A 23,854-nucleotide genomic window follows, 5' to 3' on the forward strand; every position below is an offset into this window, starting at 1 on the left:
ATCATAGGTATATGTATTGAAAAATCATAAGTTTCCATTTTAATTCAGTAATACAGAGTTCATCCTAGTTTTCTCCTCTTTTTTCTGACAATGAGAAATCTGGCTCCAAGTCTTCTTAATGTATTTACTTCCTATGATCAGTCTTCCTGTATATAACCAAACTTGTCACTGTTCCCTTCATTGCACAGGCATCCTTTTCACCCAGTTCAGGCTCTAACCACCTGACTCCAGGCCACACCACAGTAACTTGCCCTGTGTTGACACTCTTTTCACTAAGCTTATGCTCTGGCATTGTGTACCGGGTGTATCCCCCTTCATCCTTCCCACCTCTTCCCCAGCAGCAGGACATCCTCCTCACCTGAAGCCAGGGCATGCTTTTTTGGAGGACACCCTCTTCATCCTACATGTGCTCCTGTACTGTGCACCAGACTGGACTGCCCTCCTGCAGAGATAGTCCCCTCACTACTAGGCCAAGCCACCAGCACTCCCACATGAACACCCTCTTCTGCCAGATTGGGCTTTAACAGCTATACTAGACCCACAAGGCTTTCCCTTCTGTCACCACTCCCCCACCCCCAACCTGTCTTAGCCTTCCTGATCACCTTGTCGCTTTGTTTGGGGGGAATATTTGGTTCTCTCTGAACGCTAGTCGGTTCCTAGCTTTAAGGTATTTGGATTGCATATTAAGATTTATTTAGATCCTCAAGAACCCGAGGCAATCCATGAAAGAGTAATATTAAATAAAAATAAAAATACTGAGGTTGGTGCTTCCATTTGAGCTTACCTTGGTACAAGTTTTCCCTCATTAATTTCATGAAACAAAGTATTTTTCCTTAAATTTAGTCTTAGGAGTTTTCTGATATCTAAGAGAAAGCAGATACTAAATAGGAAGAAGTTCTTCACACTTGAAAACCATTTCTAATCTGAACTTAGGTCACTATAATATGCTCCCTAAAATAACCAAGAGAAACCAGCAGTTTTCCTGTTTAACACCCAGTGCCTCAGCAGCACACTTCTCCACCGCCGTTGCCTCCTCTGTGTTACCTCAGCTCATCATTTGTTCTCTCTTCTGTCCTTTCTTCCCTTAAATAATCTTTTTTTTTTTAAACGTATCTCATTTTAGCCTTTATTTTCATTTTCTGCTGCTTTTTTTAAAATGTCTTTCCTGTCACTTTATCGAATAATTAAGATTGTGCTAACTTTTAGATCTGTGTTTGTGAACTGCCTTACACTAGCTGTGTTACCTTAGGCAGGGTATCTCTCAGAGCCTTAGCCCCTTTGTTTATAAAAATGACTCCAGTAGTTACTATATTGCTTGGAGGGGCTTTGGGAGAATTACTTCAAAAACCACTTGCAAGTCCCTGCTTCACAGTTTTATGCTCCGTTAGTGCTGTTACAGGAAGAGGTGTGTCAGTGTTCCAAGGTGTGCAAATAATTTCTTTCGTATCCTTCAGGACATGGTTATCAGACAGCAAGATACCTCATTGTATTTCACCAGCATATATAATTTTAAGTAATTAAAAATAATGTGTCTTTTCTCATATTTTGTAAGAGAGCTTTATATAACCCCATTACTTTCCAGGCCCAATTTGATTATTTCAAGAAAGTGAATTGCTAACACAGATTTATACCCTGTCAAGCCAAGTCTTAACGTTATCCTGCTCGTTTTCCTGAGAAAGTACTTTATGACTCCCTTGAAGTGATTTACTGTTTTTGTACATATAAAATTATGGTCGTGTTAATGTACCAAGTAACGTCCTTGCAAGTGTTTCACCAGTGACTCAGATTCATCATTCACACTGAAGGAGCAGATGAGCCATGACGTTGTCTATTAGTTGGAAAAGACTCTTGGGAGTACCTTTTCCATACTTTTTTATCTTTAGTGTAACACTTGGGAATATGGTCATGGATCCTTTTAGCCAGAAAACTTTGAAAGTTTTAACAGTAACTACTGTATTACTTGGATCAGAGTTTTTCATATATAGCGTATTCAGTTAGAATATCATGTGTTGATGGAATTTAGAGAAGGGAAAATTGTCAAGCTTTTACTACAATTTCAAAATAGTATAGGGGTAGAGTATTGTGGAGTTTGGGAAAGTTTGGTGCATCATATTTTTTGCCAATCTTACTAAACTTGCTCGATTTTAAATCCTTTCACTACTTTCTTTACTTTGGAGATTCATCAACTGATTGTCCTGAGTTAGGAGGGTCAAAGAAATGAAACAAGAGCCTACCCCTTGTAGTGTCAAGAACAGAAGTCATACAGAGGAAACAGGACTCTTTGGAGAGGTGGTGGATTCCATAGCTGGAGCAAGAAAAGATTAGGATGAACCTAATGACAGAAGATGGAAGTGGTTGAAGGATGATGGGGACATGTCAGCAAGGTGCAAAAGCCAGCTTCAGAAGGCCCCCACTAGCCAAAATAGGACAATTGAGGTAGCAAAAGAAATAATGACAAATACTAACTGTAACCCACTGAATAAAATAGGATTCCATAAGTTGATAATTATATAAATGAATAAAATGAATTATATAGATAAATGAACAAAATTAGTGATGAGGAATGGGGTGGTTATATAATCACACAAAATATCTCCTCACAAAATAATTGAAAAAGGAAAAAGAGTAACTTTACAATGGAGAAGCCTGGCAATAACCACCTTAATCAAGTTATCAAAGTTAATATTAATATTATCAGTAATGGTCAAATTAGAACTCTGTGCCACCTTGTGGAATGCAGTAAAAAAATGCCGAACATCACTTCTTGGATATTTTTACCAAAGGATGTGTAACTTAAATCCAATCATGAAGATTCATTAGACAAACCCAAATTGAGGCACAGTCTGTAGAATAACTGGCCTATAATCTTCAAATGTATCAAGATCATGAGAAACAAAATAGTGAGGAAGTATTTCAGGTTGAAAGAGACTAAAGAATGAAAACAAAATGCAATGTGTAATCCTGAACCTAATTTTGTTGCTCTACAGGATGTTATTGGGATGTTGTTGGATGTTATTGGGACAGTTGGTAAAACTTGAATGGGGTGTTACATGGTAATTATACATCAGTGTAAATTTTTTTAATTTTGATTATAAAATTGGGATTATTTAGGAAGATAGTCTGCGTTTGTAGCAAGTACACAATACAATATTTGGGCTTTATGGGATGTAATGACAGTAAATTATTCAGGAAAAATATGTTCTTTGTAGTGTTCTTATAACTTTTCTCCATATCTGAAATAATTTTTACATAAAAAAGGGTTAAAAATGGTTTAATTTTATTTTTATAACTGGATTTGTTTGTATAAATGGATCATGGTCAGATGAAAATAATTTAGAGAAAATGAGTTTTTTTTTGTTTTTTGTTTTTTGACACAGAGAAAGATCACAAGTAGGCAGAGAGGCAGTCAGAGAGAGGAGGAAGCAGGCTTACCGCTGAGCAGAGCGCCCGATGTGGGGCTCGATCCCAGGACCCTGAGATCATGACCCAAGCCGAAGGCAGAGGCTTAACCCACTGAGCCACCCAGGCGCCCCGAGAAAATGAGAATTTTAAAAATATGAACTCTGAATCTGTTGAAAGGCTTAGTTACCTCCTGGACATTTTTTTTTTCTTTTTTACATAGGCTCCACGTCCAGCGTGGGGCTTAAACTCATGACCCTGAGACCAAGAGTCACATGCTCTACCAACTGAGCCAGCCAGGTACCCCATCTCCTGCATAGCTCATCTTTCCACCTTAATTCCTTATTTGCAGCATCTAGTTCCACCTACAACTATTTAGTGTTGAAATATGCCCACTATGACCTTGATGAAATTCTTCTGACTTTGTAGCAAATTTTATTTCAAAGGATTTTTTGGTGGATATTTAAATACAGTGTCAACTTAGATAAAATCCATTTGGATTCCCAGTAAAATTTGTAGTAATGTTTTCAATATATTTCTTGAAACAGACTGTATTTTTAATGCTTTCTTTGAAGAGGGGAAGATTGGTATAGTTTTTTCATAAGGTACTGTTTTATGATTTATAAAATCTATTTTATAATTGTCATCATATAAAACAATACTAACATCTCATAGATAATGCTAACATCTCATAGACATTTTGGAATTTGTTCTACCCCACCCTGGAAATGGAGTATTTGGGCACTGGTAACAATTGCTGTAATGTTGCTAAAGTGAGTTTCAGCAAAACAGCATGGAATTCTTTTATTATTTGCTATATGAATGTTATATCAATTGTTAACAAGGTTATTATGAGTTTTGGACCTTTATATCAATTGCCTGGGATTGAGAGCTTAGGTTTCTTTCTAAATTCTTGTTCACTAAAGCCCGAATTTTCATTCTGTATGTAATCAAAGAATCTTTGATACCTGGGGCATTACAAATCATTTAGATCCAAGATCTATAGTCTTTCCCTTTTATTTTAAAATACATTTCATTTTTATATCAGAACTTGAAACTGTTTATGATGAGTTAATATTTGGATACTTTAACTGTGCCAGATGTTAGTTTGTGTGCCTTATATGCATTCTCATAGGTTCAGACATTTTTTTTTTAATTTTACAGATAAAGAAATGGAAGCCTAGGAACACATAGGTAGTAAGTGGTAAAGCCAAGATTTGAGTCCATGTCCTCAACTACTGTGCCGAATTAACGAGAACAAAACTCAAGCCTTTGAAAAATGTAATTACACAAAACGTGGTCCGTTATATTTGGAAGCTTATAGTTAACAATGTCCTTTATGGAGTGGGTCAGAAAAACATACATATTAGTGATTTAATATTTAAACTTTCAAATGATATGAAAACTTTGATAGAATTAGAACATCTAGATAAGGGAACACTGAAGTGTAAACCAAGACATTGACCAGGTTAAAGAAATTAATTTATGACTTGTAAACATGCTTCAAATTAATATCTATCAAATTCCACCATAGTTAAATAGTATGTACATTGCCCAAAATTCAGACACAGCTTTTCAAGATCCAGTTGTAACAGATAGAGAATGTTTACTTGAGCATAAACATTGTTACTCCAAGTTAAGGGGGTTTTTTTGGGTTTTTTTTTTTTTTGTTTGTTTGTTTGTTTTTGGCCTGGGAGTGTTGAAATCTGTGGTAATGGGCTTCAGTGTATTGCTTCCTGCTTCTTGTACTTTATACAAATTGAAGGTGTGCTTCAGTAAAAATTGAGTAACTTCGTATTTCCATCTCATTTATTAAGTGAAATGTGAAACAGTGATAAAAACTCCTTTACTTGGGCTGCCATTGCTTTATACTTTATTTTATTTAATGATATAGTTTGATGTCCCTAATGTTTAAAATAGTATAGCTAATAGAGCCTAGCAGATTAGAATTTTCCAATATCCGCAGCTTTTTTCCTCCTGCAGTTAATTTGCTCTGCTGACTCCCTACGCGAGGTGGCAACAGCTGGCCTTTCACTGGAGCCCAGGGATTAGGGAGCAGGAATCACAGCAGCGTGCTCGGCCTCTTGCCTCTGTTGACTGTTCTTTATTGTTTGATGCCTGGGCATCTCCCAGACAGCCAGCAATTGTTTCTGAAAACTTAAAGTTTGTTTCTCTTGGGAGTGTACAATGCTGGTGGGGCTTGTCTTTGTGTCTCTTCACTTTCCCAGTCTCCTCTTATAATCCATCCTGTGCTTTCTCTTGATAATTAGAAAGGAGCAAAGTTACCAGCTTTGTATCTTAGTGTGCATGAGATTCAGTTTTGACTCTAAAAACTTAGATGGAAATTTTATTTTTCTCTGAGCTACCAGATATTCACTAGCAAATTATTTTTGGAGTGAAAGTTTTGTTCATTATTAGCATTCTAGGGTATTTTTGAAATTGTGATGATAAAAAGGGCATGACAGCAGAGTGAACCAGTACTGCCGTTTTAAAAGCTAAAATTGGAAGAGAAATGCACCATAGCTGCTTAAATTTTAAAAAGATCCTTTACTGGTACAGCATAGGGAATCAAGTTGATGGTATTATAATGGCACTGTATGGTGACAGGTGGGAGCTGCATTTGTGGTGCACATAGAATACCAGACTTGTCTCACATCACTGAGTTGTACACCTGAAACTAATATAACATTGTATGTCAGCTATACTTCAACTAAAAAATTTTTAAACATTTTTTTTATTAGATCTAAAACATAATTCTAAGGGTGGCTGGGTGGCTCAGTCTGTTAAGCAGCTGACTTATTTCGGCTCAGGTCATGATCTCAAGGTCTTGGGACCAAGCCCTACAAGTTGGGCTCTGAACTCCGCAGGGATTCTGCTCCAGGAGGATTCTCTCTCCCTCTGTCCCTCCCCCCATGCGTGTATGCGCTCACTTGAGCTCTCTCTCTCTCTAAAATCTTTATTGGGGCTCCTGGGTGGCTCAGGGGGTTAAAGCCTCTGCCTTCGGCTCAGGTCATGATCCCGGGGTCCTGGGATCGAGCCCCACATCAGGCCTCTGCTCCGCAGGGAGCCTGCTTCTCCCTCTCTCTCTGCCTGCCTCTCTGCCTACTTGTGATCTCTGTCAAATAAATAAATAAAGTCTTTAAATAAAACAAAATCTTTTTTTAAAAGACCACTGACATTAAATAAGTAAATAAATAAATAAAGCATAATTCTAAGTGTGTAAGGTAGTTAAGAAATACATCTTTGTGCTATGTTGAAACTTGAGTAAAAGGTAGTCAGAACATATCTAGATGGAACCCTCAGCCAGAACAATACTGTTGTTCTTGATCTAGAAAGGAAGACTACCAGGATACTCTCGGATTTAATTTCTGTTGGTTATTCCACGTTCCTAAACTTCTTCCATACCTGCCATATCCTTGAAGGCCATTATGGATGAAAATAGTGACTATGAAGTAGTGTGAGACTGAAAATTATCCTAAAAAATGATTATTATACTCAGAATCTGGAACTTAAAATTATGGAAAAGAGAACTCCTATTTAAAACTATTCTTCTAGTGGTAGGGCTCTGGCATGCAAATTTTAACAAGTCTCCATAGAGGATTTTTGCTGGGCACCACCACTACCCATCCTCCTGCCCCCAAGTCCATACTCTAGAAAATTCTAACTATTCACAGCATTAAAATTGTCGTTTTATTAACTGGGATAAAATTGACACTTATCTTCTTTTAGTAGAACCTTAGAAACCATGCGACTATTGAAAATTGGTAAGTTATTTGAACTCTGTCTGTAGTAGCATATTCATTTTGTGTCTGTTGATATAACCAAAGAAAATAATTTTTTTTTAAGTTTTTTGTATTTATTTGACAGAGAGAAAGCGATCACAAATAGGCAGAGAGGCAGGCAGAGAGAGGGGGTGGGGAGGCAGGCTCCCTGATGAGTAGAGAGCCGATTGGGGGCTGGATCCCAGGACCCTGAGGTCATGACCTGAGCCAAAGGGAGAAAGGGAGAGGCTTAACCCACTGAGTCACCCAGGTGCCCCAGAAAATGAATTTTAAAGGGATTTGAAAAGGGAACAGGTAGCATTGAATTGTAGAATTCTAGGTAAGTAGGCCTAGAGAGGCCTACTTTTTTTTCAAGGCACAATCATAGAGAGTAGAGTAAGGTGCCCTGGAGAGAAAACATGAAGTATAAGGACCATAACCCGTTCAGTTTTACTTGTATCTGAATACTGTTAACTTCATTTCTTTGGCCAGTAATTATAAGACCTCAGTACAGGTTTCTCATCTCTCCTGGCATTTAGCACATTTCTAAGCAGTCTTTTCCCTTTGTCTGTTTTTTATGTCTCTTCCTTCTTGCAGTCTGCCTTCTTGCAGACTATTACCACTTGCTCAACCAGGATTTTTCCTCCTCCCTACTTATTTGCCTTCCTCCAGTGATTGAAAACCTTACTGAGTTACTGCCAGTATTGTTTAATTGAGCAGAAGGCAGACTTCCCACTGTAGGCAACAGTAGATCAACTGAAATAATCAGTTTAAAAAATAAAATTTGGTCGGGGTGCAGGGGGAGGCACCTGCATGACTCTGTCAGTTAAGTGCCTGCCTTCTGCTCAGGTATGATCCCAGGACCCTGGGATTGAGTTCCACATCCAGCTGCCTGCTCAGCAGGGAGCCTGCTTCTTCCTCTGCCCCTCCCCCTGCTTGTGAGGCACGCTCGCTCACTCTCTCAAATAAATAAATCTTTAAAAAAATTTCTTATCTGTTTTGATCTGTTCTGCTGAAGGGATTTGGTTATTTCATAAATGCACCATATCTTGTATGGTATATATTGTAAGTGTTCAGTAACTATTTAATCATGACCTTTTAATACAGATTCTTTATTAGCCTCCTCTTCCTCCTGGCTTAAAAAAGAGGACGGAAGCTAACTCTTATCCTAAGGAGTCTTTCTAACACTCTGTCCTGCCAGAAAGCTACCATATCATTCCTCTTGTAGAACAGCTTGCATTTGCTGTGTTCTCCCCTGTCTCCACCCACCCACTCCCTTGCTGACATCTTGTGATATGGCTTTCATTCCTAATGAAACCACTTGCTTCTAGGTCACCAGTGATTTCCTAATTGCCAATCCATCCAATTTACCAAAAAATTTTCATAATTTTTTAAGTTGATTGGAATTGCTTTCATTGTCTTCAACATTTGGGTACATTTTGTGTACTTTTTGGAATGGTTATTAGTAGAAATTAGTATATTTTAAAAAACGGAAAGATTGGAATGTTTCTCTTGTTGATACAGGGTAAGATAACTTCTTTCTGTTTTGTGTTACCAGTGTTTGAGGTCTTTAAGGCATCTGTTCAAGGGTAAAAGCAGTTGAATTTTACATTTTGCCTTTGTGAAATATTTTTCATAGTAAGTGAAAATGACAAAGAGACTAAGGAAGATAGCGAAGAATTATTTTTACCTTGAGTCTGCACAGGTGAAGTAGACTCTGCTTTGTGTTGTAGCGAGAGAGGGAGAGAGAAAGACAGACAGACAGACAACTAAAGAATAAAGTAATCCTCAGGGAGAGTCCTCTCTGTTAGAGAAGTAGTTATTTACACACAGAATTCACATGACAAGCCTGAGTGGTATGCTTTCCAGGTTATTGATGAGAAAATCCAGACTCAAAATGGGGCATTTAGAATCAAGCACATTTTTCATGGCCTAAGTGTATCTTTTAAAGGCAGCATTCAGGGTTATTGATAAATTGGTATATGATTAAAATGGTATTTACTTCTCTGTAATCTTATACAGGCTACTGGTAGTGTTTTATTAGCAAGTATATTCTTTTTTGCCTTAAACTCACATTTTAACTTACTAAAAGTAAGAATAAAGATAAGAAAGGTATTCGTTTATCATTTTGAAGTAGGTTTTATTTACATATTGTAGTGTGTTTATGTGTCTCTCGTTATGTAAAAAGGTCAGTATGCATATTTTCAGCTAGAACTTCAACTCCTCCCCCAACCCAGGCTAATAACACTTAACCACTTCCTCCTTACTGAGACCTTACTAGAATGAAGTAGTATCTTTAACGTTGGGATTAAATTGTGATGTGTTTTGGTTTTTGTTTTATGATTTTCTCTCCATTGCTAAGATGGTAAAAAACATTTTAGTCATTGAGAACCAAATCTAATCATAAAACAGGCTACTGGCCTGTGAAACATTATGTTAAAAAATTAAGCAAGATATGAATAAATTTTTTTTTAAAGATTTTATTTATTTATTTGTTAGAAAGAGAGAGAGAGAGAGGGAGCGAGCATGAGCACAGGCAGACAGAGTGGTAGGCAGAGGCAGAGGGAGAAGCAGGCTCCCCGCTGAGCAAGGAGCCCGTTGTGGGACTTGATCCCAGGACGCTGGGATCATGACCTGAGCCGAAGGCAGCCTCTTAACCAACTGAGCCACCCAGGCGTCCCTGAATAAATTTTTTTTAAAAGGAACGGTCTTCACTTGATCTTAGCCAAAAGGCCGAGAAGCGCTCTTTAAAAAAAAAAAAAAAAAAAAGGAACGGTCTTGGAGGATGAATTGGTGCACACGAAGAGGTAACTTCTGTGAAGTAGGGTTCTCAGAGTAGTTGGAGAGGGGAATTAAAAGCAAGGGAATTTTAACTGTTTACTATTTTGTACATTTCTAAATTTCTTTCCCCAAATAAGCATAATTCAAAATTACCTTAGAAATTTCATATCCTTAATTATTATATTCATAGAAATGACAAATCTAATTCATGATATAATCAATCTTAAAAGTAACCGATGATTTTCTCAAATAATTTCTTGGTGATTGTGGTGACAAGAGACATTTCATGGGACTAGATAGTAATTCCTCAGTAGTTGTGATTCACTTTGAATTCTTCTGATTTCCAGTAAATGCCCACTCTCATCTGTAAACAAATTGAAATCTTTCTTGAACTGGTGAAGTTTTCAAGCTCATGCAACCCATGCAAGATAATAGATTTTTCCTGCTTCATTGATACCTGCGAAGTATGAAAATAGTCCATTTTAATTTCTCTTAGGACAGCTGTTACGTATCTTCCTTAGTATTGTGCATTGTAGAAATGAGTTTGCTGGTTTTTATTCACTTAAGTTAGATCTGTTTCCTGGATAAAGGAATTCAGGTCTTTCTAAACTTACCTGTTGAATCTCCTTGAGGCACTACTTCATTCTCTGAGTCATAGGTACAGACTACCTGTCTCCACCAAGTACACTACCAGGATTTCAGATGTTGGTTTTAATCCCTCTTACTATCATAGAGCTAGTACATATATTTGCATTGTGGAAAATTAGAAAATACTAGGCACGTGGGTGGCTCAGTCTTTTAAGCTTTTGCCTTTCAACCCCACATCTGGCTCCCTGCTCAATGGGGATCCTGCTTCTCCAATTTCCTCTCCCTCTCCTGTTCCCCTGCTTCTGCTTGCACTCTCTCTCTCTCTCTCACATAAATAAAGTCTTTGGAAAGAAAATCAGAAAATAAAGAGTGCAAAATGTTTAAAACAATTGCCACTACCCAGAGATAACCACTGTAACATTGTATTCTAACAAAAATTTTAATGTGGTCTTAGGGACATAATTTCTGCACATTTCTGGAACACATTTTTCATGCAGAGATCTTAGCTTGGCTTTCTCTTACACTACCAATCTTCACTACCTTGCCATTGCTCCTATTTCTGGACTCTTCATTTATCAGAGTAAGCGAAATTTCTCCCTTTTTTCTTCATATGGTACTAGTTACTTTAAATAGGTCAGGTATTCCAAAGGATATATCATAGCAAAACACACAGAAAATCACTCTGCTTTGAAAGTTAATCTCCACCTTGTGTCCAGGACCCTGGCACTTCCTGTGTGCTTATGCCTGCATTGTGTCTGTCCTTTCTCCAAAGATGTTCACATCGGCCCCATCTTAAAGCCACTGGATTGATTCTTGCATGCACTCTGCCTTGATCTTGACTTTCTTATCCAGGAAAACCTTCGAACGTTTGCCTGCTACCTCCACTTTAACCATCCACTCTCTTAACTTTGGAATCTTTTATTCTCACTTCTGCCAAATTTGTTTTTTCCAAGATCGCTGACAGTTAGGAGAGAGCAGTGAGCCAGGTGAGCATTAAGGAATAGAAAGTATGTTCTGGTGTAACCGCAGCATTTGGTACTTCGGGATTCACGTCCCGCTTGGACCTCTTCAACTGTGTAGAGCTTTGTACTTTACAAAACATGTTACATTTGTCCACGTTTGCCTTGTAAAGGCATATGAAGCTTGTGAGGTATTAATCCCCCGTTGTTCAGATGGGGAAATTAATGATCATTGAGGGAAAAGATTTAGCTAGTTACATAAATATTTATGGCAAAGCTACGGATAACAACATGTGTTAGAGATAGTTTATTTTCGGATTTGTTTTGGGATCTGCTCATCTTTAGTCTTTAGGTTTGTGCTTGTGGGTGACCAAATTCATAAAATTTGGCTTCCTTTTTTATATAATTTTCAGTGTGCTAGTTTTGATCCTACTCTCCTAAACTAATTATTAAGAATCGAGAACAAGGAATTGGTCTCCTAAAGATGTATGTAATGGTTTCATTCTTCAAAAAAGATAAATATATAGGTTTATAAAACTGTGTGTTCTGCGTTGGTCTTTCAATTTTGTGATTTTCCTTTTTTGTAGGAAATAAGAAATTGTGACGAAATGTGAAGGTGATTTTCTGAATTAATGATTATATGTAAAACTAATTCTGAAGTTATTTTCATTTCCTTGAGTCTTACTCTGACTGGAACCAGCATCAACAATGATACCTCTTTACAGGGTCTTGGTGAGAAATAACTGAGAACTTACGGAATCAGCCTAACAAAACATGAATTCCTGTTAGCTCTTCTTGTGATAAATTTAATAATAATCCTTTGTCCTAGTGCAGAATCTAAGTTAAGAAATCTCATTGTATTTCATTTTTGTTTTTCATCTCACTTAGCTCACAACTTTATTGAAACCTGCAATTTTTAGTACCATATTTTTGTCATAAGCTTTTGGTAAGGTTCATAAATCAGATTACAGTCTTTATTCTCATATTATTTTCTTCTACTTTTAAAGATTACATTAATGAGCTGACTGTTTAAGAATCATTCTCATGATTCATTCATCTGTTACGCCTCCTTTTAAAGCTTCAGCACTGAAGGTCTTTTGACAAACCAATATTTATAACAGTTTGACAGCAGGATGAGGAACAGCGTTTGTCTTTGTAACAGCTTGAAGAAAGACCCTTTCCAGGACCCAGTCATGCAGTTACAATCTTGACCTCTTTCTTATGCTGGGAACATACATACAGCAGCACCTCCCATGTGTTTTCTTGTCCCATTGACTGTCCATTCACTTCCCATCTGTTTTGCAGCCTTAAAGGAACAGAAGGGGCCCTCTTCTTATAAATCTGTCTTCGCTGGTGATAAATGATGTCCTGTCTCTTTAAGGGCTGCCTGGGTGGTTTTCTTTTTCTTAAAATGTTTCAACTTCCCTTCTAATAAAATTCAGAATAAAATATACTTTTAAGAAGAAGAGGAAAATAGGAAAGAAAAAAAGTGATGGATTATTTTCAAACTTTCTTAATTGATTGGGACCAAATATTTTACTAAAGATTTTTTAGCTTTCTCAATTAATTGCCTCAATCATATTTTAGAAATTGTTTTGATATTTAGATTTTTCTGTGGAGACAAAAGGAATGTATTTATTTTGAAATAGTGTATTTATTTAAACTTTTGTGGGGGACAAATAAAGCAGTGTATCATTAATGACTCAGTATGTAGAATAACTTTTAAAGATTTTTTTTCACCATAATTTGAGTTGATAGATGTAATTAATATGGAACATTTTATGTACTGGATACAGAATAAAATAACTCACAGTAGATGACTATTCATCTTACGCTAGAATCTTAACTTTTACACTGAAAAGACAATCATGAATCCCATAAAAATTAATTATTTTTTCTTCAGTTGCTAAAAAGAAATGCTTCAAGTATATATATTTGTATCATTGGATTTTCCAAGCATTGAGCAGAAATAAAAATATTTTTTTTCTCCCATGCAGAAATTACTTATAGAAGCCTAATGGGACAAATATCGCTCCCCCAAAAATGTTTTTAAATTACTGATTTTAAAAATATTACCAGCATAAAAAGACCACTTCTCAAGTTTTATGCTGTATTATATGAAACAACTGCCTAGTGGTACACCTTCCACGAACTAGTTTTTTTAGCTTGTTTGTTGATTCCCTCTCCTGTTTCAAAATAGGTTTGCAGCAGCTTACAAAGGTCTATCCTGTACAAAAGGTAGAAATGCTTAAGTGGAAAGTTGGGTGAATGGAAAGAGAAAGTTAAGGCCCGTGAGATCATGTGAAACTTGGGATAAGATTGGTACCCTCTCAAAATACTTGTTTAGGGGTTCTTCTGTTTTGTAAGTAACCTGAAAATTTAGCTCTGAGTTTCCTAGACAGCTGATGCAAAATGGAAAGCAAAGTTCATTACGTTGCTGGTGGCTGTCAGACCCAGCAGTTGCTTAGTGGAAGCATAGGTGTTGCTAGCATATAACACCTGAGGGAAATTTCATCCATCCTCACAGACAGAACACTGAGTTATATGATAGAGTACATCAGATGACTACGTATTATCACGAATTTTGTGGGGCTCTTGGTTTTGGCTCATTGTAGGCTAATAACATATATAGTTCTAGGTGAAATCAAAATGATGCAGTCCAGATACATAGCTGTTTGACTTATCTAAATATGAACTTAAGTAGTATCTAATATCCCCCATACAGTCTTTCATACATATGATTTCTTTTTGCAGCTGAGCTTTGTAATAATCAAGTAGTAGAAAGTTCAAGGTTTTATACTCATTGACAGTAACAAACACCTGGAATGGAGCTACTCTATTAATTAAGGGCAGATCCCATAAGCATTAATAGTTAGCTGAGATGAAATTACAGGACCATCTACTTACAAAAATGAAAGAGCTGAGTGTAAGGCTACTCTGTGTTCATTCATCCTGAAATCTTTTGGAGAATTCGCTTTAATATATCATGGAAATGTTTTAAGAGGTTTTGATTATATTGGCCAAAAAAGCCTAGTAGAAATGCTTGCAGTTAAGAGTTTTTAAAAAGAAAGAGAAAAAGAGGGAGGAAGGGAGAAAGGAAGGCAGGCAGGTTGGCTGGCAGGCAAATTTACTAACAAGTCACTGAGCTATTTGTATATTCATTAGACCTAAGTTGTAATTTATCTCATAGACTTTCTTAAGGCAGCTTTCTTTTTAAATCATACTGTTTTGGGGGTCTGATTACAGCAAATTTTTAAAATAGTCATCTTTACTGTTTGACTTATGTTTCAGTTAAGTACATTACCCAACAGTGATGAATCTTCATAGGCGTTTATTGCAGAGCAGGTTCTGTGCTAGGCCAAGTGATATTAAAAGACACTTTTTTGCCCCACATTGATTCCAGTTTTATACAATAGTATAAAACTAATGTTTCTGATGAGCCTGGATGGCTCAGCCATTAAGCATCTGCCTTCAGCTCAGGTCATGATCCCAGGGTCCTGAGATTGAGCCCCGCATCGGTGGTAGGGAGCCTGCTTCCCCCCCTCCCCTTCTTGTTCCCTCTCTTGCTGTGTCTCTCTGTGTCAAATAAATAAATAAAATCTTTTAAAAAAAATCTAATGTTTCTGAAATTATATAGCCCTGTGAGAATAATAATGTCATTTGCGGTTGAATTTTAATTCCGTGCTTAATACTGAATAAATTATAAAAAGTAGTAAGGAGCAAACAAGACAATTAAGTTTAAAAGGATGCAGTTAAAAGATATGATCAGTTAGAATAGTACATTTCAGTTCTGAGTTTTAAACGAATGCAGGCTTTGAATTCTTCTGGATAGATTCCCTCACATTACAGATAAACTGGGGCTGTGACATGACTGTGAATGTTAAAGGCAAAGGAAGGGCTAGAAGCCTTGCTTCTGCTGACTACACTGTCACATAGCTCTTAATCCATTATGTTCTCATCTTTATAAAAACCATATAAAGTTACTACCCCATTGATTATTAGGGGTGTTAGTGCAGGGGTTTCTAACCTTTGTTGTCATAAAGCACTCCTTTCATTATATACTCCTGAGAAGTCTATGTTTTGGAAGATCTGTCTATAGTAATATATACTTTTTCATTAGAAACATAGTTAAAATTATATCTCCTATCAGACTAAATAATAATTGTTCTGGGAGTAGACATAATTCTGGCCAAAGATTTCCTGAGATAATAGAAATAACCCAGACAACTCTACTACCACCTTCAGCAGACCCCTAGAAGTCAGGGACCCCACCCAGCTTTGAAATTACTATATCAGTCTCAAACAGCTTTCCAGAACATAGGAAATGATGCCTCCTTTTTCTATAACAAACAGAAGTATTCTGTTCATCTTCATTAATAAGCCTTTAAAAATAGCCATGCCTGTTTGAAGGGGGAAAAAAAACTACAGTGCCAAGATTTAGAGGAGAAGTATGAAATTTAGCATTGCACGATTGGCTATCTTTTTGGTTTTCCCTCTCATTGATTATAAAAGGTGCTCCGTTTTACTTGTGCTAAATCTGTTTTGACTATACCTTTGAGAATCTTAAATCTGGTCTCTTGTCCACCTTTTTCATCTGTTGGGTATTTTCCTTGTTTCCCTGTACTCTAGATAATTCCTCTAAATACTGAAGTTCTATAGAGCACTTGCAGTGTAATTGTCTAATAAAAGGCAAACCTTTTTAGGAACAACAAATGTTACATCTTAAGAACTGTTCCTTTAGTGAACCAACTTTTTTACAGCGAAATCTCACCTACAAGGTGTCCTCAAGCTTGGTACAAAGTAGGTATGCAGCATGTTACAAAACAGTTCTGTTAAGGTACATTTTGATCTTTGGATGTGTGGTTTGCTTGAAAGTACACTGCATTAGGAACTTTGCAGTTCGTTTCTTTGTGCTTTCTTTAAAAACGTCAGAAGTTGTAAAAGATTTATTTCAGCGCATATAGTAGTGTTTTGTGTGTGATTCTTTGTTCCTATTCTAAACTGTTATTAACCACTGAAGTGAACCTTCTCCCTGGTTTGGTCTTTTGGTATTCACAGTGTATTCAAAACCTAATTACAGATTAGTCTATATTTGAGAGTTTTAGAGCAAGTATCAGAAGATTCAAAAAGAAATCCAGAGTAGCAGTATCATTTCATGTGGAGATAAAGAGACCCAAAACATGAATGGGTGTCAAGTCATCTGAAGAAAAGAAAAAAGAGAAGGAACTTCATTCACTGAGACGGATGGTTTATGAGGTGGGGATTATGGGAATATTCATGACTCAAGAAGCACAATGAATTGATGTTTGAAATAGTTCATCTTTTAAGTAAACATTGGATAAATGGAAAGTAGACTCCGTATTCACTATATGTAGAATTGCCTATTTCAGAATCGAAATAGCAGTTCAAACAGAAATAGTGGTTTGTTAATCCCTTCCTGAGTTGGTTTAATTTATCAAGTTAATCTGAAATTTTATAAGCATTTCTAGCTATAAATATTTAATGCAAATATATAATAGAAAAAGGAGTTTGTTTTGTAATTAGCTATGCTAATCTGTACACACATTTCTATGGGAAAATAATTTCTAAATAGCAAAATAGTTAAGTAAAGTAAGATCTTGGAATTTGAAAACACTAATACTGGGACTTTAATTTGGAAGGATCAGAAAGTAGAAAGTTTTAGTTGCTAACACTTAACCTTATTTTTACAAATAACTCTATTTCCTGTGTGCAGTTAGATGACAGTTTGTACATAAGAAGAGCTGAAAACTTAGAATTTAAAATGAATGAATTCAAATATAAGAAATAATACTGTTTATTATTGGTAATATAGCTTCTTTGCAAGCAATGAAATGTCTACTTTCTAAAGCTCTGTGTGTGTGTGTGTGTGCGTGTGTGTGTGCACGCATGCACGCGCACAGTCAGCATAGTTTAGTCTTCTTAATACGGTGAAATAATCAAATTGATGTTTCTCTTTACACTGGTAATGTTAGATCTGAGTATTCTCTTCTGCATTGCTTACATGGTTTGGGTGACCCACCAGCTGTCCTTGACCTTCGTGGTCAGAGTGTATGTACCCTGCCTCCTGTTCCCAGGGTTGCTCCAGTTCTGGCCTCTGCTCCTGACTTCTGTCCTCTTGGTCATTGTCATCATACCCAGGAAGCCTATTAAGTGATATTTTTCCTTCTTAATAACCTATAGCCTTTATTTTTTGTGCTATACTTTTGGGAACTTCGCTTACCACCTGTTGAGTATTTATTGAGCATGTATATTGAGTCTGACATTGTTGTAGATGCTGAAGATGCTGAACTTTTTTTGTCCAGTTTCGTACTTTTGTATTATTTTCCAAGAATTTCTTCAAATGTGTGCAGATCTAGTCCTCCTTAAGAAGTACTAGTTTTTTAGTCATTCTTAGGCACATACTTGGGAGCCTGCTTGGTAACTAGTCCATTCCCTAACTTTTACCACAGTGTGTCTTACTTCACAAAGAAGGTAAAACTTAAAACAAACACACTTGAAATAACAGCATTTGTTCTGTTACCATTTAGAGTGTGTATATGGTAACAGATCTGGTATGTTTCTGAATTAGAGTGATGTCACAAAGCTACCTCTCCAGGATTCATGTCCTCGTCTTTGGCAGTGACACGTTTGATCTGTGAGGACCAAATGAAATGTGGGATTTAAAATCATTCCAAATATAGTAGACACTTCATAAACTTAGAATGAGGTAGGTAGGGGGCGCCTGGGTGGCTCAGTGGGTTAAAGCCTCTGCCTTCAGCTCAGGTCATGATCCCAGGCTCCTGGGATCGAGCCCCGAATCGGGCTCTCTGCTCAGTAGGGAGCCTGCTTCCCTTCCTCTCTCTCTCTACCTGCCTCTCTGCCTACTTGTATTCTGTCAAATAAATTAAAAAAAAAAAAAAAATGAGGTAGGTAGGAGGTGATCAAAGAGTTCTTCTCAAAGTCAGGATAGCATCTGTATCCCCAGGTCACTCCATTAAGTGCACTGTATTAAATGAATGAAAAAACACAGAAATAAATTTTTAAATTTAATGTAAAAAGGGTACATTTATCACAATTACTCTTTTTTTTACTTGAACTGTTTACCTCCACCCTCTCCTCTCTCTTCTCTTCTACCCCCATTACTTCCTGGTTACTTACTTAAATACCCTTTGTGTCATTCTTGGGATTTCAGAGTATAGTGGCATGGTGTCCTGATATTCTAATTGTAAAATACGTAAAAACAGCTTTTTGGAAGGGAAATTTGGCAATTTTATTCTGTGGTTTTCTTACTAAAGTTAATTAGATAAGCCTTTTACTGTCATTTGGAAAAAAACACTGCTTATCTCTAATTTTAGAAGAATTTGAGTTTGATTCAGACTCCACAGTTAGCTGCCTGCATCTGAGTAGCCCTTGGTTTCTTTCAATACAAATAGATCTTGCTCTGAACAGTGTCTAGTGAGTGATGCTGCTGTACTACCCACTCTCAGGTCGTCTGTCCAGCTGAGGCTAGAGGTCATGTATAGGGCAAAAGGATGGATAGAGCTGGCCCTACAGCTGCCCGATTGTATGCAGATCGTGGAGAAGATAGAATCAGATTTCCTTTTCATACAGTTACAGCTTTCCCAAGTTGAAGTGGTTCTTGGTGAAATGTTTAGAGGAGCTGCCAAGGCTTTAAACACCTAGTATAGATTTCCATATGTTGTGCCATTTAAGCCAGATGATTTTTTAAATACCCTGTTCATTTCCAAAATTCTGTGAGACAACTTAGAAAACTCCTTTTCAGGGCGCCTAGGTGGCTCAGTGGGTTAAGCCTCTGCCTTCGGCTCAGGTCATGATTTCAGGGTCCTGGTATCGAGCCCCGCATTGGGCTCTCTGCTTGACAGGGAGCCTGCTTCCCCGCTTTCTCTGCCTGCCTCTCTGCCTACTTGTGATTTCTGCCTGTCAAATAAATAAAATCTTAAGAAAAGAAAACTCCATTTCTCCTACTCTCCCCTTTTTTAAAAAAAATTCTTCAGCTGATGAACTGCTCTACATGGAACTCTCTAAATACTCGCTGAAGAAAATGGGTGAAACTGTTTCTAAGCAACAAATGAATTAATTTTAAAAATAAAAATACAGGGGCGCCTGGGTGGCTCAGTGGGTTAAGCTGCTACCTTCAGCTCAGGTCATGATCTCAGAGTCCTGGGATCGAGCCCCGCATGGGGCTCTCTGCTTGACAGGGAGCCTGCTTCCTCCTCTCTCTCTGCCTGCCTCTCTGCCTGCTTGTGATCTCTCTGTCAAATAAATAAATAAAATCTTTAAAAAATAAAAAATAAAAAAATAAAAATAGGGGCACCTGGGTGGCTCAGTGGTTTAAGCCGCTGCCTTCGGCTCAGGTCATGATCCCAGGTCCTGGGTTCAAGCCCCACATCGGGCTTTCTGCTCAGCAGGGAGCCTGCTTCCTCCTCTCTCTCTGCCTGCCTCTCTGCCTACTTGTGATTTCTTTCTGTCAAATAAATAAATAAATAAAAATATATTAAAAAAATAAATAAAAATACAGCCTTATTTTGAGAAAGGTTGTATATTTTGGGTTTGACTGTTTATAGTCAAAAAGTACAGACTAAACTTCCATGAGATGGGTTGGGATTATTTTTTCCAGTTTCTCTAGTTTATTTTCACATACAAGGAATTACTGCCACCTCTGCAATATCTATTCTCATGTTTGCTCAGTAAATAGTTTGATTATAACAATATACTTTTTTTTCCTATATCTAGATTTTGTGTTAGTCTCAGACTAATACCAAGAGGTAGAAGTGTTAAATTACTGGCAAAAAAAGATGAAGACATTATGTTCTTGATCTGGAACCATACAGGCTTTGTTGAGTTCCTATAATGCTAATAATTCATGAAGAGGACAGGTCTTCCTTTCTTTAGATGTTCATCAAAACTACTGTCTCACTGATAGAAATACTTACGTCTTTAGTTGCAGATTCTTTATTTTTAAATATAAAAGATATAAATGTTGAAGTGCTTGTGTGGCTCAGTCACATGAGTATCTGAAACCTGAAGTTTCAGCTCAGGTCATGATCATGAGATGAGCCCCGCATTGGGCTCCATGCTCAGCACAGAGTCTGCTTGAGATTCTCTTCCTCTCCCTTTGCCCCTTCTCCTGCTTGGAAGCATTCTTGCTCTCTCTAAAATAAGTAAGTAAGTAAATAAATAAATAAATAAATAAATAAATAAATTTTTTAAAAGATACTAATGTTGAAAATCTTAATGTTTTTTCTGTAGCTATAATGCAGAATACTTTACAGTTTTGTTTCTAGATCAGTAGTTTTGAACCAGTCACTTTAATTGATAATTCTCACTAATATATAGAATTGTGTTAAAAGAACAAAAATATTTGTCACTGTGCTTACCACAAGCTATATTTTGAAGGAGGAGTTGCATTATTAAGTTGGCAATGAAGTAGAATAAATCACAACTTCCATTGTTTTTAACATTTGGAAATTGACATGTACTGTGACTAGTGTATATCTGTGAAGGAAATCTTTATATTTCATAGGGAAGTTATAGATTTTATTTGGAAGTCTATGAACATGTAAACCTAAAATCAAATAAAATAATGTAAGTCTGTCTTCAGTGCCTTCAGTGTTTTTAAACTATATTCATTTACAGCTAGAAAAGTACCCTTTTTTATATGTATTTTTTAAGTGTTTTGCCCTTTTCATGTTTGTTGCAAATATTTCCTACAATTTCTTTGATTTACTTTGACATATAAAGTGTGCCTTTTAATGTGGTCTTACTGGTAATCTTACCCTTTGTAACTTTTCCCATTTATCCTAGAAAGTCATTTTCCAGTCTAAGGCCTGTTCAGTGCTCACCTGTATTCACTTTTAATTTTTAAAAATGGTTTCATTATTTTATTTTATATTTTCCTCTGTTCCAGATATTGCTAACTGAATCCTGGGTTGGACTCCAGAGAATCTGAGAATTCCCTAAAATTCTATACACAATTACATATGTATCTATACATACATTTTTCTGTGTAAGATTCTGTAACTCTTACTATTTTCTGAAAGGGGTCTGTCACAAACCCTACGTGCCCCTTTCCAGAAAATTGTTATGAGCTACTACTACAATTTATCTTAATCTTTTTTCGATATAAGGTAGTATGGGATGCTAAAGTAATTTTTTTCCCTTTTCCCTAATAGAGTATCCCAGACCATTTATTGGACAATTTATCTTTTAAGATTTGTGTTGCCTTGAAAAATAAATTCACTTTTAACTAATTTGTTATCTTTTTATCTCTGCAGAAAAAGTCAGAGAAATTCAAGAAAAACTTGATGCTTTTATTGAAGCTCTTCATCAGGAGAAATAAATGGTAATAAGTAAAAGTCCTCTTACTGCATTGGTACTGACTAGATGCAAAATTTGTATTTTTTAACTTATAGTTTATCATTATAGTTGACTATACCTTGCTTGTCCTTAATAACAGTTTTAGTGTAATTAAATAATTTTAATAGCAGGAATCTCTGAAACTAATTCTACATTTCATACATGTAATGTCCCTTTTGAATACTTGATTGTCTTCTGGCTGAACTAAAAATATCCTCTAGAACTCATTTTGAACAGAACAAAGGTAAACAAAGCTCTAAGCTGTTTCATAATATGCATGTGGCTCGTAAGTTTTCTGCATCTGAAGAATTGGACTGTAGCCTTCATTATTTTATTGCTCATTGTTCACATTCAGTAGGTAATTATGTGTATGTTAACTTGCAAAGCAATTATTTGGCTTAACTATTAATCCTAAAAATTTTCCTAAATCTTATTCTCTTATGTTTAAAAATATTTCTGTTGTTTAAAATAACTCAGATTGTGCTCGCTTCGGCAGCACATATACTAAAATAACTCAGATAGCCTTAGAATGTAGTACTCTTCTGAATGTGTGGACTCTTGTCTAATTCTGTAGTCTGGCATTGGAAGCATGTTCCAAATAAAGTATTACATATTTAAAGACTTGCCTTAGTAGCTTAGTAACCTGCTGATTATTGCTAAAGAATTATAATTAGTAAGTCTTTTGCTTTTACTGAAGAAATTGAGAAAGGGAAAATGCTGTAATTAAGCCATTATCGTGTATTTAAAATGTTTAATTAATCACTTCATTTGTGAGCCTTGCCCTGTAGGCAGTGTGCAACACATTCAGAACTGGAAGGAATAGAAAAATGAAAGATTCCCTCCCTGGCTGCATTCATTTCAGGAAAGACCTTTAGCCAGACTACCTGTTTTCCTCTATTGGAGGGACAGTATATTTGAGAAAGCAAGCTAGAAAAGGAAGCACAGCTCAGATATTCTCATCAGAATAGCATCCCAGCAATGAATGAGGGAGGAAGGAGTTAGAAAGCTTTCCAGTAATGCTTTGTTACTTTGTTCTATCTCTCTCCCTGAAGTTAAGACAGATGTATATATGGATGTATACAAAATGTGTCTAGAAACTAAGTATCAATCATCTTGAACACAATCCAAAAGTAATTCATTGTTTTTAAGTGTCTATGTTTATAAATTATTTTATACAACTTCAGTGTCTGAAAATTTTCTCTTAAAGCCATAAGGTTGTTATATCTTCCTCGCTGTCATAATTACTATCAATAATTAATACTAATGTTAGAAATAAACATTTTGAGAGCCTTTTTGATTTGGAGATTCTCCTCTTCAGCACCAACGTTCTCTTGAAATTTTTGTTTATAAATGTGGATCAGGGCGGGGATGGGGGGTGGAGAAAATTCATTAAAATCACAGAAACCCATTAAAAATAAAAGCTTCATTTCTGTCTTTAATAAAATGAAGAAGCCTAAAGCCAGCCAGTGTTTTACATGATGGTCAATGTCACTTCTCTTGAGCTGGTCAGTGTGACATCTTGGTGTTACCATTGCTACTGAGAACATGCCTTTTCCTTCCAGAGTGTCTGTGTCAGGTGGAGTCCAGGGCAGTCCCAAGACCTAAGTTGTAATGATGATACTTATCTATGAGGAAACCACCCCAACTTTCATTGTTCCTTACTTGTCTTTAGTCTCTAAGGCCCTTCCCAACCCTTGGGATTTATAACCTTGTGAACTGTTAGTAATTCTATTTTGTACCCTGCAAAGCCAATGAAAAGAATAAACGTGGCAAAATGGTAGTAGCCTTGCTTCATTCTGACCATTTTATAAAAGTTACCAGGAACGAACTTTAAAGAATAGTTTCTTAATGATAGGTTTTCTCAGCCTGATGGTTTTTAAGTAGTTCATTCTGATAATTGCTGAAGAGGTTTATACCCAACACAGTCATACACAGTTTCCTTCTGCTGATTGGTTTTAATAGGTTTTTAAATTTTTGCCATCAAAAATA

The 23,854-nt window shown here is 36.5% G+C and overlaps 1 protein-coding gene across 5 annotated transcripts in view; it reads left to right on the forward strand.

The window, feature by feature from the left end:
• Positions 1-23,854, forward strand: part of OPA1 (OPA1 mitochondrial dynamin like GTPase) — an 88,310-nt gene that overhangs the window by 63,166 nt on the left and 1,290 nt on the right. For all 5 annotated transcript variants that reach the window (XM_047733233.1, XM_047733223.1, XM_047733253.1 and 2 more), the window contains one exon: positions 21,784-21,851. In XM_047733233.1, the coding sequence (XP_047589189.1) occupies positions 21,784-21,814 (31 nt within the window). In that variant the 3' untranslated portion in view covers positions 21,815-21,851. The remainder of the gene's footprint in view (positions 1-21,783; positions 21,852-23,854) is intronic.

This window comes from Lutra lutra, chromosome 1, assembly GCF_902655055.1.
Source record: "Lutra lutra chromosome 1, mLutLut1.2, whole genome shotgun sequence".
NCBI lineage: Eukaryota > Metazoa > Chordata > Mammalia > Carnivora > Mustelidae > Lutra > Lutra lutra.